Source organism: Gossypium arboreum, chromosome 4, assembly GCF_025698485.1.
Source record: "Gossypium arboreum isolate Shixiya-1 chromosome 4, ASM2569848v2, whole genome shotgun sequence".
Lineage (NCBI taxonomy): Eukaryota > Viridiplantae > Streptophyta > Magnoliopsida > Malvales > Malvaceae > Gossypium > Gossypium arboreum.
In genome coordinates, this window is record NC_069073.1 from 118,778,618 (window position 1) to 118,792,378 (window position 13,761).

Genomic DNA, 13,761 nt, shown 5'->3' on the forward strand with positions numbered 1-13,761 from the left:
TAATTTTGCATTATGAACTTAACTGAATAGATTATTGTAATAATTAAACCAAATCAAATTCAATAAAATGGAACCAAATAGACATTGGTTTCTTTTCCGAAGACTACTAAAGCTCGACTTGATCAATCAATCGATTTTTTGTTTTGTTCCGGACTGGTGTACCAGTTGGCTCCTAGTCCGATCCGGTTTCCAGAAACAATACTTCAATATGCATATAATTAAACTGTCAGTGAAGCCAAAAAGAAAGGGGAAAAAAACATATGCTGAATTCTTTGAGAAGTTCCTTTATCCCCTAACAAAATGTGCAGATATTTTAGCCATTTTGAGTTCTTACAGACAGGACACACGTATATGCAGAAGGGGTGAAGGACAAAAAAGTATAACCAAAGAGTAATATTTTTTTAACTGGTTTTTTCTGCATTCTAAAGCAGGCTTCTGATTACATTTTGTGTAAAAATAGAAATGAGGCAAAAAGAAAAAGCAAAATCTCATGGAAACCCACAAATACCAATTCCCCCTTACCCTCAAACCCTGTGATTTCTCGTCTCTAGGATTTTGCTAGGTCTTGACCCATACCCCCCTCCTGGCTGGAAGTTTCATCTCATCATCGTTTATTGCCTCAGACGACAAATAAAAATGCTCATAGAAGCGCTGATGGTTATACTTTCAAACATTTTAAGGGTTTAGTCGCACTTGATGTTTCTGTAGATCCTCCTTACAAACAGATTAGAACCGAGATAACCAACGGCCCCTGCATTTTGAAAAGGAAACGATAAAAGAACCCACATTATGTAGGAACAACAGATGCCATAAACTCCAATACTGACCGGCAAGGAACAAAAAGAAAATAAACAACACTCAAATAAAAATGAGAGAAAATACTTATTTGGTATGAGCACATAAAGAAGGCAGGATAACCATATATTTATGGATATGATAGATATTTATATGTTCCAAAACTCACCACAGAGAATTCCCAAACCAAGACAAAACATCAAAGTATATCCGAAGTAGAAGCTGGTCTGGAAGAAGCCTGACATCTTGGTTTTCACATGGTAGTAGTAGACGGAGTACAAATAGACATAGATTGCAGTTGAGGCAGCAGAGAAGAATGATGTCCACCGCCAATGGTAGTTCTCAGCATTTAGCAGGAAATATGTTCCCACGATTGTCACACAAATGGTCACAATGATTAGAATCAAGAAGACCAACAGCATAAAGCCATAGACATAATAAACCTGCAAAATGCAGAGACTTATTGAGTCTGAAATTACTAAAATACGGATGCACAATCTCCATGTCAGAAAAGAAATGAAGACCATGTTCTAGTATTCATCAGCATATATGTATTTAAAAAGGAAGCAACACTTTGTTATAGTTTATACAGCTTATGAAAGAGTGAAAGATCGCCTAACCAGATTTTAATTCACCATCAAGCAAATAAAAAACATAGGGAAAAGAACATTACCTTGTAATTCCAGAAGGATGTGAAGACAAAATACATTTCAATGAATATGCTGCCAAATGGCAGAAGCCCTCCCATCATAGAGACCACAGAGGGTGTAAGATACCATTTCTTTTCCGGAATTGGGCGAGGAATGGTCTTCACACGGCATGGATTATTTGGAGCACCACTCCAATTTCTTCCAACAACTGTACCTAGAAGGGCCAAGGGGAATGAAATGAAAGCCCAAATCACAAAAACAACCACCATTGTACCAAAAGGAATTGCTGCTAGAGATCCATAAAATATGGCGATTGTGTTCAATATAAAACCAATCCCAAAGCACATAAATGGGAACAGAGATGCTGTAAGGATCATAGCCTTTATCCAATTTTTTCCTGAAAAAGAAATCCAACTCTTTTGAATGAGAGATCCATGAGTAGAGGAACAAATGCAAGCAAGAAAGGATAAGTGATCAAGCACGTACCCCCATTGCGTGAGTACATTCCACCACTTACGTAACCAGAAATGAATGATGTAAAAGCATAACAAAGAATAAAAGTTGTGACAATTGCTCCTCTCCTGAACCAAGTGATCAATACATAATTGTTAGTACTCAAAAAGCTGAAAGTTGAAATGCCAACACCAAAGAACAATATGGTTCATAGCATGAACTAAAACAAGGAGAAAGATAAATCATTTGGTCAAATTTGAATATGGCAAACAGAAGAAGGCTGATAAAAAATAAGTAATCATACAAAGGGATTTTACACGTGGGTGACTCTTTTTTCTCTTTTTTATTTATCTTTTAAAAGTAAAATGTAGAATAAAGTTAGTAGTTTTTCAATGTAAGTTCCCTTTTTCCTAATGGATGGTTATTTGATTTTTTTTAAAGTAAAAGAAGGCATTAATACTTTTAATTTCATATTTATCAAAATAAATTTATTTAGTTTTTTAGTCAATTCTCAAACTAAGTTGGCGTTGCCAACTCTTGGATTTTAACTCACTATAGCTTCTCAACATACCCGACATACAACGTTCCCACAATTGCCAATAGGATGACAAGGAGAACAAGCATCGCTAGCTGAGCACCTGTGCCAACAACAGCAGAAAGCAGGGCCAAATAGCGAGGAGGTCGGAAAACATCACCATGAACGAGTTTCCAACCAGATTCTTCACTCACATCCCTTTCCTGAGAGCATATAGATGAAATAGCAAGGAGAACATGAATTTTTGAACAACAAAACTTTCCTTAAAGAACTGGAAAAAAGAAAAGGTCTAGGTATTATAACCAAGCTTTCCAGATCATCATCTTCCCGAGCATACTTTGCATAGTCATTTCTCAGAGTTCGCATCAAGATCATTGACACCAAACCAGTGAGGAAGATAACCATCATGAATGAATTGAAAACAGAGAACCAATGAATCTGCATATTGCAACATGTATTTAGAGCTATCAGAAAATTAAACAAAAACAGAACAACCTAATGGATGGCTTGTGAAAATAAATGTTGTTGCAAAATAGATGACTAGAAAAGAATCCACTGAAGTAGAAAGTTTTCACCAATAGTGATACTTACTTGGTGCTCAAAGAAAGGATAGTCCAAATAAACATCAAAGCGACGAGCAAAAGTGACATTAGTTTGAAGCCATTTGACAGAGTATGTCATGTCCAATACTCGCCCTGCTTCCAATGGTTTTGGACTCTCTTGAGTGAGATTGACATGAATAATCTGCGAGATTGGAGCGTGGTCACTAAAAATAGCAGATTCAAAAATAAGGAATGGAAGTCGTCTGCATGTCAGGAACCACAAACCTGGTCCTTATTGTATTTAATAACAATATTCTTATGAGTGTAGAGGACATGCTTGCCATTATCACTGTTCTTATCAGGATGCAGCTCACCAACAAAGCCTAAAAAGTTAAGAAAGAAAAAGAAAAATTATTCAGTAACAAGCAATAAGGATTGATAAACCAGATAAAAGAAAAATGAAGTAGACTATGCATACCCCATAAAGGCAGATCATCTGAACTTTCAGCATCGTTAAGAGCACAAACATGGCAAAAACAGAAAAGCAAGGAAGATAGTTAGTGCTCCAACAAAGTAAGCCATATAGATAAAATGATACCTAAATCCAGTAAACATCCATTCAATGCCAAAAGAATTCAAAGCTTTCAGATCCTGAGATTTTCAGTACTTGTCCAAGCTGTCAAATATCAGTATCTTTGTAGCTCTATTTATGCACACTTATTATTTTTATATAAAAGAATGAAAAGCTAAACATACCCATAAAGAATTCAAACCAATAACTGTTTTCAATAGCATCCTTGAACTGTCTGACCTTCACTTCATCAAGTTCCAATTGGCAAATAGTACTTTTGTCAACATTCTCTATTGAAGAATAAAACAAGGAGCAGAAGAAAGAATATAAGTCAAACATATGGAAATAATTACTAAAGGAATAACAGCAATTGAATAAATTCTAACAATGAAAAAACACATACTTTGGAACTTTATATCGATTTGGCTATCAATTAGTTCATTTCCACCAAGGACCTCACCAAGACCACCCCACTTGTGAGCAGGGTTGGTACCCGGATGACAAAATGGAAGGCTGTAATAGTTGTATGTTTCTTGTGGATTGTTGTATGGACCAACTTTATTCACCCATAGGGTAACTGGGTCATCTGATTGATACTGAAAGGAAAACCAATGCAAGAATTGGTAAGAGTTACCCATAGCTATTGAAAAAGAGAAATGCAAGACAAATATTTAAAAAATCTAAATATCAAACCAACATTGAAAGAACAAATATAAACTTAAGTTCTCATTGGGAATAAATCTTATGTAAATGCAAAGAAATACACAGGATGGATTGATGTAACATTGATCTTGAGGAGGACCGACAGCAATCAAAAAGATACTTTGAGAAAGCCTATTAAGCCTAGATCCCAAAAAAGTCAAATAAATGAATTTAAAATACTCAGTTTACCAGTCACCAATACTAATACATATGAAAAAACATATAGTAGTAAGAATATTTGCCAGGCAACTGATTTCTAGCTGATAAGTCAGTTCAAAAAGGAATGTACAGATAAGTTTTGTCACATCTAACCAAGCCATACTGCTTACATTGATAATTCAATTCAAGACAGAAGATCAAATTTCTTGGTCAAGGTGAACAATTGTTGACTCAATATCAATTATCAGAAATCGTATAAACAAATTTTCAATCTACTCTCCAGAGCATTCAAGGAATGCATGACCTTATACCTAGTCAAGAAGGCTCACCTTGCAACCCAGGCATGTAGAGAGAGAGAGAGAAGGAAAAGATTTCAAATGTTAATTCTTCCACATCATTCTGAGACATTTTACAAGTTATAATATACTTAATACGAAATGTCTGTCTTACTATGGCAAAGGGTAGGACATGATTTATGCAAATGCAAATACATTCTCAAGTTCCCACAAGAATTCTGCCAGTTAAATGAACTCTTCCAAGCATATCTAATCAAACCCATCAGATCCAATAGAAAACCAATGTTAAAAAGAATAGTGTAACAATTAATCCACCAAATAAAAAGTTGAAAAATGTTAATATCTACATTTAAACACGAACAATTGGTCTTAGACAAAACATCCCCATGCCAGCTTCGCTACAATTTGATTTACCTCAAAACTAAACTACCTAATTTAAACGTGAAAAAAGATACACTTCATCCTCTACATCAACCTCTCGACCACCCATAGACAATTTGCATTAAGATTTGTATAATAAATTCCAAAAACGACACGTAAATCACGAATAACCTAAACGAGGAAATGATACAACTCGAGCGTGTATACCAATCTTTATATCACATACATGGACATCACGTAAACGATATAAACCATTTCATAGATAAATTTACATCAAGAGCTCATCCATCAGAGATCCACATCTTACACCTGATAATTACAACATAGTAACAAAATTTTTCACACATAAATCATGAATTTGAACAAATCAAAGGCAACAATTAAACCTAACCATAAATGACGAAATAAATTAAGAAGGAAAAAAGTTTGCAGATAGGGTTCAAGGGGGGAAATAGAGGTTATTTACCTTGTGATCTGACTCGGAAGCGAGAGCGGGAGACAGGAAGAGGAAAAGGAAGGCGAAGAGAGAGAAAGATCGGACGGCGGAGAAGACTGAGGAAGACATAGCCGACGATGGTCGGATCTGCAGGTCCGGTGCACTACGCTGATGAGTTTCTCTCCCCTTTTTTCCTGCTATTTTTTTTTTTTTTATCTTTGTTAAAGATTTGGGAGAGAGTTGTCTTATTTTTATTATTTTTATTTTATTTGTTAACTTTTCTTTTTTTTTACATGAACAGGCTATCTTCTTCTCTTCTAGTTTCTAGATCGGTGACATTTGACTTAGGGATGTTCTATCTGTTCAGATGGGCCGGTCGGATCTAAATTCGGTTTTAATATTTTTATTCGAATTTAATTAGAAAATATATAAATATTAATATAAAATTATTTTTATATATTTTTAAATTTTGAATAGTAAATTGGATTGAATTAAATCAGCTTAATTCAAAGCAGTCTAAGTGGATCACTCGATCTATGAACATATTTATATTTAATTCTTTGTCCATTTAGAATATAATTTTTTATTTTTATTTAAAATTAGTAGTCCAATTATAAATATTATTAAATTTTTTTACATTTTAACATCATTTTTGTTATATGATTACTACGTGAGTTTTTTTATTTTATTTCAAAATGTTACACTAATAAAATTTAACAAAAGAATTTTAACAAATGTTAAAAGTTGGATACAAATTTTAAATATGAAAAGTGAAAAACTAAATTCGAAAACAAAAATAAATAACTTTGTAAATAGAATAAATTTAATGTTTAATTCTAGTTTTATAATTTTTGGTGAATATTAATTGTTAATATTATTATTTTTAAATTTTGATAATTTTATTAATAGAATAAATTTAATGTCATTTGTGGTTTTGTCTAATTTTATGTTTAATTTATTAAGTGTAGATTACACCTAATGTCACACTAAAATGCGGTTCGTCCTATTTTGATCACTTTAATTTTTTTCTCAATTTAGTCACTTTAATTAAGATAATTGTTCGAACTAATTATTTTCGTTAAAAAATTCATTAATTCACTGACAGATTCTTGACATAGCACATTAGCCAAATGAATTACGACACATGGTATCTTTTATTGACTTTTGATTAAAGCTTAGGGACTTCTATGTAATTAATCCAAAACATATTTTTCTTTTAGTGGATTGATTACACAAAGGTTCCTAAGCTTTAGTTAAAAGTAAGAAAAAAAGCTCTTATGTGTTGTCATTCAATTGGCTAATGTGCTACGTCAGCAATCTGTTAGTGGATTAACAAAATTTTTAACGGTAATGATTAGTTCGAACAATTATATTAATTAGAGTGAATAAATTGATAAAATAAACTAAAGTGACCAAATAACGACAAATCCTATTTTAGAGTGACATCAGGTATAGTTTACCCATTTATTAATTACAATCTTATGGCTTTGATTTTTTTTTCTGTTTAGGACATCACTAAATTATTAATAACTTTATATTTTAGTCACTCAACTTCAAAAGACCATACAATGATCATTAAACCATTTGAAAGATTTTATTTAAATCACTAAACTATTCAAAAGTTTTTATTTAAATCAATTGGTTAAATTTGGTGATCGATACGATGGATTAGTAAACATTGACAAGTAGATGAATATACCATAAATCCAAGTCGATCTAATGGTCAATGTTAGAGATCCAATAAGAAAAGCCGTTTGGAATTTGGTTTACAAATACATGATGTTCAAAGCTATTGCATAAAAATAAATTGAATTGTAGAAGATCATGGGAAAAAGAGCTTTTGATTGATACACAGTACAAATAGAGAAGCCATACAATAGCGATTTTAATTGCTCAATGACTTTAATGAAAACTTTTAAATTGTTCAATGATTATTTTGGAACTTTTTGAAATCGAATGACCAAGATATAAACCTACTAATAATTTAGTGACCTTATATGTATTTTACACCAAAAGTTAATTTTAACATTATCAGTTAATTATGAATTTTAATCAAATTAGTACTAAAACTTAACCTAAACACTAAAAAATTAATATAAGTTCTTCCAAGATATCAATATTAATAATTTTATTAAATAAAAATAAGTATCATATTAAAAATGACAAACTGCAAGATTCTTGGCCCTTAAAATTGAAAATTTAACTTTAGACCCTTTAAAATTTATAAAGTTTTAAGTTAGTACTTGTAACATCCTGATTTTGGGCTTAGTCAGAATAGTGGTTTCGGGACCACAAATCCGATGAGAAAAATTTTATTTTTATTATATTTTTATGGTCTACGATTTCACAAAATGATTTCGTGAAAATTTTGTTCGAAAATTTCGACGTTTGGGCACTCAATTTAGTAAAAAGCACTAAATTGTAAAAAGTGAAAAAATTGAGTTCTACATGTTAGAGGTATTAAATTGTTATGAAATTTTAAATGGGAGGTCCTTAAATGATAATTAAACCATTGTATAACTTGTTGGACAAAAATGGCCTTGATTGGGTAAATTTTGAAAGAATAGTAAAAAAGGCATTTTGGTCATTTATGGGTAAAATGAATTAAAAGACAAATTTTAAACTCTAAATATGTCCCTTTCTTCTTGCTACAGCATAATTTACTAAGAGCAGCCATGGTTAGGGTTTGGCCAAGCTTCCAAGCTTAATAGTAAGTGATTCCGAGCTCCGTTTTTAATGTTCTATGTATTTTTGAAATCCCGGTAACATGATCTACTCATTTCTACCATTATTTTGAGCTAGGATTTATGTTTGAAAATTTACCCATGAATGATATGCATGTATTTTGATATTTAATGGTAGAATATGAAGCTTGAAATTGTGTTAAACAATTTTTGCTAAGCGATTTTACGTGAAAACAAGTAAAACGGTATAATCGGTAAAAATACCTAATGTTCTTAAGTACATGTTGGAGTGAGAATTTGATGTTGCCATAGAAGGGAAAAATGATTAGCATGTCATAAAACATAAGAAAATAGGAAGAATTTTAATTTCCGAACCTTGAGGCAAAAGTGCAAATATGTAAAAATTTAGGAGTCAAAATGAAAATTTGTAAAAATATGATTTTTAGACAAATATGAATAGTGTGACTAATTAGTAGGCTAAATGTGATATTATAGATCAAGGAAATTGAGATTTGGGCTTAAATCGGGAAAATACAAGGTTATGGACTAGAATAGTAAATTGCCATTTCTGGATCCGAGGTAAGTTTGTACGTAAATAATTTATCGATTCTTTTTATTTTATTATATTTTATTATCATATGAAATGTGGTTGCCTATAGAATGATTATTTGTTGTAAATTGCAAATTGAAAAAGGATTATGAATAAATTGTAACATGTTGGAAAGTGAGGAATTTCCCGGTTGAGCCTTCGAAATAGAAACGATACGAATGATCTATTGTGGGATCACGTGTGTAGTACTAAGTGCAGGCTACTACGTGTACCGGATAATTGGTCGCATGTGTAGTACTAAGTGCAGGCTACTATGCGTACCCGATAACTTCGATCACGTGTGTAGTACTAAGTGCAGGCTACTACGTGTATCAAATGGTTAGGTCACGTGTGTAGTACAAAGTGCAGGCTACTATGTGTACTGGATAATTGGTCACATGTGTAGTACTAAGTGCAGGCTACTATGCGTACCAGACAGCTTTGGCTACAAGTGTGAAAATATGTGCAGGCAACTGAGTATCAGTTATTATTCTGAAGAGTTCAACGGAAAAATCGATTAAGTAAAAATACATGTGAACATGATTATATGATGAATAAGTACAGGTATATGTTTAAGAAAATGTTGAGCAATATGCTCAATATTTGAGTGAACTTCGATAAGATAAAATGGATTAAGTGAAATTATGTAAGAGTGAATTTTAGTAGTAAAATAGTGTTGGACAGAAACAATTGTGTAACTTTGAAAATTCACCAAAAATTTTGTAAGTTGAATTAAATTTCAAATAAATTATAAAATTAAATCTTAATGAGTCTATTTTCATATAAACGAAACAGGGGGAGCAAAAGAGTTGTATATTATGTGATATTCTAAGTTTTGTGAGACAGTATCAGAATGAATTTGAGATCCATTGGTCTGACTTGGAAAAATTATTAAAAATTTTATAAAAATAATTATGGGTTAAAATTTATATCCTTAGAATATTTGATGAGTCTACTTTTAATAGAAACAAATTGAAACATTATCCTAGTCTCGTACTATGAGATAAATAAATTTTAGTGAAGAAAGGTCGAAGCTGTCAAATAGCGAAACAGGGGAGACTTTGAATAATAAACTGTACTTATTGGCTGGACCTGAAAATTTTATGGTAGAAATATATATGAGTCTAGTTTCTGGAAAAATATACGGATCTTAATTTGGAGTTCAGTAACTCCAGATATAAATGATTTAGTGACTGTGACTCAAGAAAGCAGCTTAACCAGAACATGCGTAAATGTACAATTGAGTTAGTTTTACTATGGAAAGCATGTTAGTAAATTGCTTATTATTATTTTATGCGAGCTTACTAAGCGTAAAGCTTAGCCCCTCCTTTCCATTTCTTTTAGTGTTGTCAGGTGGTTGGAGATCGTCGGAGGCAGCATCACACTATCAAGCCAACACCTTGATAGTATAAACACATATGCTAGAATTATTTAGTGAGTGGTATGTATAAACACCAAATTTTGACTGATGGGCTACTTTGCTTACATATCCAATAAATTTTTACCGACCTTCCTTTAACTCTACTTGTAAAATTAAAAAAGGCTTCATTATTTCTTATCAAATAATAATCCAAAGAATAATATATATAAATTTTAAGAAACTCCACAAGGAAAATTATATTACATTATGGATGTTACAATTATCATCTAAATCTTGACCTAAACATTTATTAATTTAGACAATTTTCTTTTCATATACGTTTTATAGTTTATGTTTGGAGTTTGTGACTACATTTTCAAACATGTGTTCTCTTTTAAGAGTGCAATGCATTTTATTATTACACCCAACACTTATTGATTTAATCTAGATAGGTTAAGCATTATGATTTTAGGCAAAACTTGAATCTGTTCTAGGATCGAATCATAATTGGGTTCATCTTGTCTCATAGATTCCATGATACTATTGAGATAGTGTTTAAGCATAGTATTGGCCGTGCAAGCTATTCGAAATCTCTATATACTTAGTCTAATGTTTTGTTTTAAAATGTATTTATAAAAAGAGGTTAGCTAGGTGTCAGTTTTAATCATTGAGTTTATTACTTTTTAAATGCGAGCGGTAAAGTGACGGATGTTAGTTGATGATATTGTTAGAGTCGATTTAAAGGAACTGGACAAGATATTTGTTAGGTTGAGGGTGCAATAGATTAAATGTTGTTAAGAACTACTTTTCATATATCTTTTAAGAATTGTATATGCCATACTTAATGTGACGTGATGTTTAAGCGAGACATTCTTGAAATAAGAGTTATCCTCTTAGCAAAGTCATAAAACTAAGCTTCGTTATGTTCCTATGATTGTCGAATAATTTGACAAAGCATGCTATGGTGAGAGTATAACAATACTTTTAAGTATTTTTTTAAATATTATAATTTACCCTTTAATAACTTTCCCCTTAATAACTTTCTCCATCAGATAATGGATTTTGGCTCTTCCTTTTCAATTTCATAAGCTATATATTTTAAATTTGTAGCTGTATTTCGTCTTATAAGGCATTTGAGTATGCTATTGCTAAAAACATTAGGTAATAATTTATATCAAAATCCATTAAATTATTATTAAATTTACGTTTTAAATACTTAATTTCAAAAATTATAAAATTATTATTGAACTATTTGAAAATTCTTATTTAAGTCACTGAATTATTCGAAATTTTTATTTAAGTCACTACACTGAAAAGTGTCTTTAACAAAAAATTTTTGTTAACCACCTTCAAGTAACAATTCAACAATAGTACGATGGATCAGTACCCATTAACGAATAGAAGAACATATATTAGATCTAAGTTAATCTGATAGTTAGTGTCGTAAATCAAATAAAAAGTTGTTTGAATTTTAGTTCATAGATTCGTGATGTTCAAAGTTATTTCATAAAAAAAAAACTGAACTGTAAAAGAAAATAAGAAGGATGACTTTTGATTGATGTAGACAATTCAAATAGAGAAAACCATACAATAATAATTTTAACGGTCTAATAGCTCAAATAAAAATTTTAAATAATTCAATAATTATTTTCTAATATTTTAAAATTAAATGATTAAAACATAAATTTATTAATTTTTTTGGAAAAAAAATAGGCAATGAAGCTGAGACGCTTCATGCCCTTTTGAAGCATCACCGAATTTTTTACCGTTAATGTTTGTAACGATAATGTTTGGTCCTTCCTGTAAAAGTAAAAAACAATTGGCAGGAGCAGGGGAACTAGAATGGTTCATAGGGTGAAAAAGTAAACTTCCAAGCCTAAAATAGTACGTGTTAAAAGGTGGCTAAAATAGTCGCGGAATCTCCTAATGGGTTAAGATCCATTCCATTATATTTTTATCCATTAATATTCAATACAACGGTTATCACCATCCAAATGTATAAAACTCATATAAGATTTATTTATTAAATGTGATCATCAATTTATGAATGGTAATTAAACATGTATTGAATATTAATGTATGAAAAAGTAATAGAGTGGAGCCAAACTAGAAGTGTTCATGAGCCAAGTTGGGTCGGATTCAAATTGAGCTTGAGCATAATATTAGCATACTTTATGCTTACCTAAACTTGACCCGGCTGAAAAATGGGTTTAAAATTTTGTCCAAACTCGCTCCTATTTACAAATGAGTAACTTAAGCTCATTTTAGGCTCACTGATATTATTGTTTCATTTTTTAAATATTTATATTATATTATTTTAATATAATATAATTTTATACATTTTTATTTATTAAAATTTTTATATAGTCATCTTAATATTATTTTAATGTTTACATTAAAGTAATATATAGTATATGTTTATTTTTTAATGTGTTAAATTACATAATATAAACTTAAAAAGCAGTCAAGTTGGGTCAGGCTTGGCATTGAATGGTCAAGCCCAAGTCCTGACCTATATTTTAAATAGGCTTAATTTTTTTGCCTAATCTCGTTTTTTAAGTCTAATATTTTTATCCAAACTCTTTTAAATTTTCGGTAGGTCATTAGGCCTAAGCGGGTAGTTCAACTCATAAACAGGTCTAAACAAAACCCACCAGATAAATGCCCAAACGGGTTGTCTTTTTATGAGGCCTATTTATTTATTTTTTATTCTTCTTTTTGGGTTCATTTTTATTGGGCCTCCTCGAGAGAAGCCTGTTTTATTGTATGGGCCATCCACAGCCCTTTAGTTTAGTGGCCACTTCCATGATACGAAAACCACTTATTATTTTTAAATTTTTTTTTGTATTTTAACAATTTATTAAGTAAATATATTTTATAAATTATTTAATAAATTTATTAATTATTTAATATTAAAACTATTCATTAAATACTTTAAAGTAAAAATGGTTCCAATAACAGCTTGCTAATTTAACTTTCCGTCTCTTTTTTTTTAAATCTTGTCAAAATTAAAATAATAGATGGATTATTCAAATGGAGTTTAATATTAATTTAAAAAAATGAATTATTTTTATTGAAATTTTGTTGACAATATAATTAAATTTTGAGTTAGAGAATATAAATACAATAAATATATACTATTTACAACGTCTTTTATTGAGTTGGTGTCACCTATTCATCGAGTCCCAAGTCCCAACTTAGTTAAGAAAATTACTTTAATTAGATACTTTCATCTTTTATTAGAAAACAATAAAAATAAAAATATGATAATATTTGAACCACGCCAATTTGATTGGTAAAACATTAAATTTACCACTTAATAAAAGTTTCGTTTTGATTTGTATTATGCATTTTTATTTTAACATCCATAATTTATTATATATTTATAAAACTCTTTATTGAGTTAGTGTCAAATCATCCAAAACAAAAGAAAAAAATTAATATTTGTTAATTTTGGTGACGTTTACATCCACGTGTATGTCATATCAATAAAATTAACAAATATTAACTTTTTCATCTATTTTGGATGATTTAACAATAAAATAAATTTAAGGGCTAAAATGATTTATTTTTATAAAGTTGGAGGTTCAAAGTCATTAAGCCAAAAA

General features: G+C 30.6%; 1 protein-coding gene and 1 long non-coding RNA gene across 2 annotated transcripts; one reads left to right on the top strand and one right to left on the bottom strand.

Annotated features, from left to right (window-relative positions):
* Positions 1-284: 284 nt before the first annotated feature.
* Positions 285-5,921, bottom strand: LOC108464184 (transmembrane 9 superfamily member 1-like). The gene is made up of 12 exons (XM_017764332.2): positions 5,551-5,921; positions 3,950-4,142; positions 3,732-3,836; positions 3,454-3,471; positions 3,261-3,358; positions 3,025-3,177; positions 2,737-2,871; positions 2,470-2,636; positions 1,932-2,026; positions 1,469-1,842; positions 965-1,238; positions 285-751 (listed from the first exon to the last, which is right to left on the bottom strand). The coding sequence occupies exons 1-12, from the start codon at positions 5,647-5,649 to the stop codon at positions 684-686; spliced, it is 1,779 nt and encodes a 592-aa protein (XP_017619821.1). The 5' UTR covers positions 5,650-5,921; the 3' UTR covers positions 285-683.
* A 2,232-nt stretch (positions 5,922-8,153) lies between these two features.
* Positions 8,154-10,312, top strand: LOC128291716 (uncharacterized). The gene is made up of 3 exons (XR_008281535.1): positions 8,154-8,230; positions 8,700-8,783; positions 10,138-10,312. It is a non-coding gene; the product is annotated as an uncharacterized LOC128291716 (long non-coding RNA).
* The last annotated feature ends 3,449 nt before the right edge of the window (positions 10,313-13,761 follow it).

Excerpts from the sequence above, each read along its gene's own strand:
- LOC108464184 (XM_017764332.2), bottom strand. The coding sequence starts at position 5,649 with ATGTCTTCCTCAGTCTTCTCCGCCGTCCGATCTTTCTCTCTCTTCGCC. Across the intron at positions 4,143-5,550 it reads CTTCCGAGTCAGATCACAAG|TATCAATCAGATGACCCAGT; the intron begins GTAAATAACCTC and ends TTTTCCTTTCAG. Across the intron at positions 1,843-1,931 it reads AATGTACTCACGCAATGGGG|GAAAAAATTGGATAAAGGCT; the intron begins GTACGTGCTTGA and ends TTTCTTTTTCAG.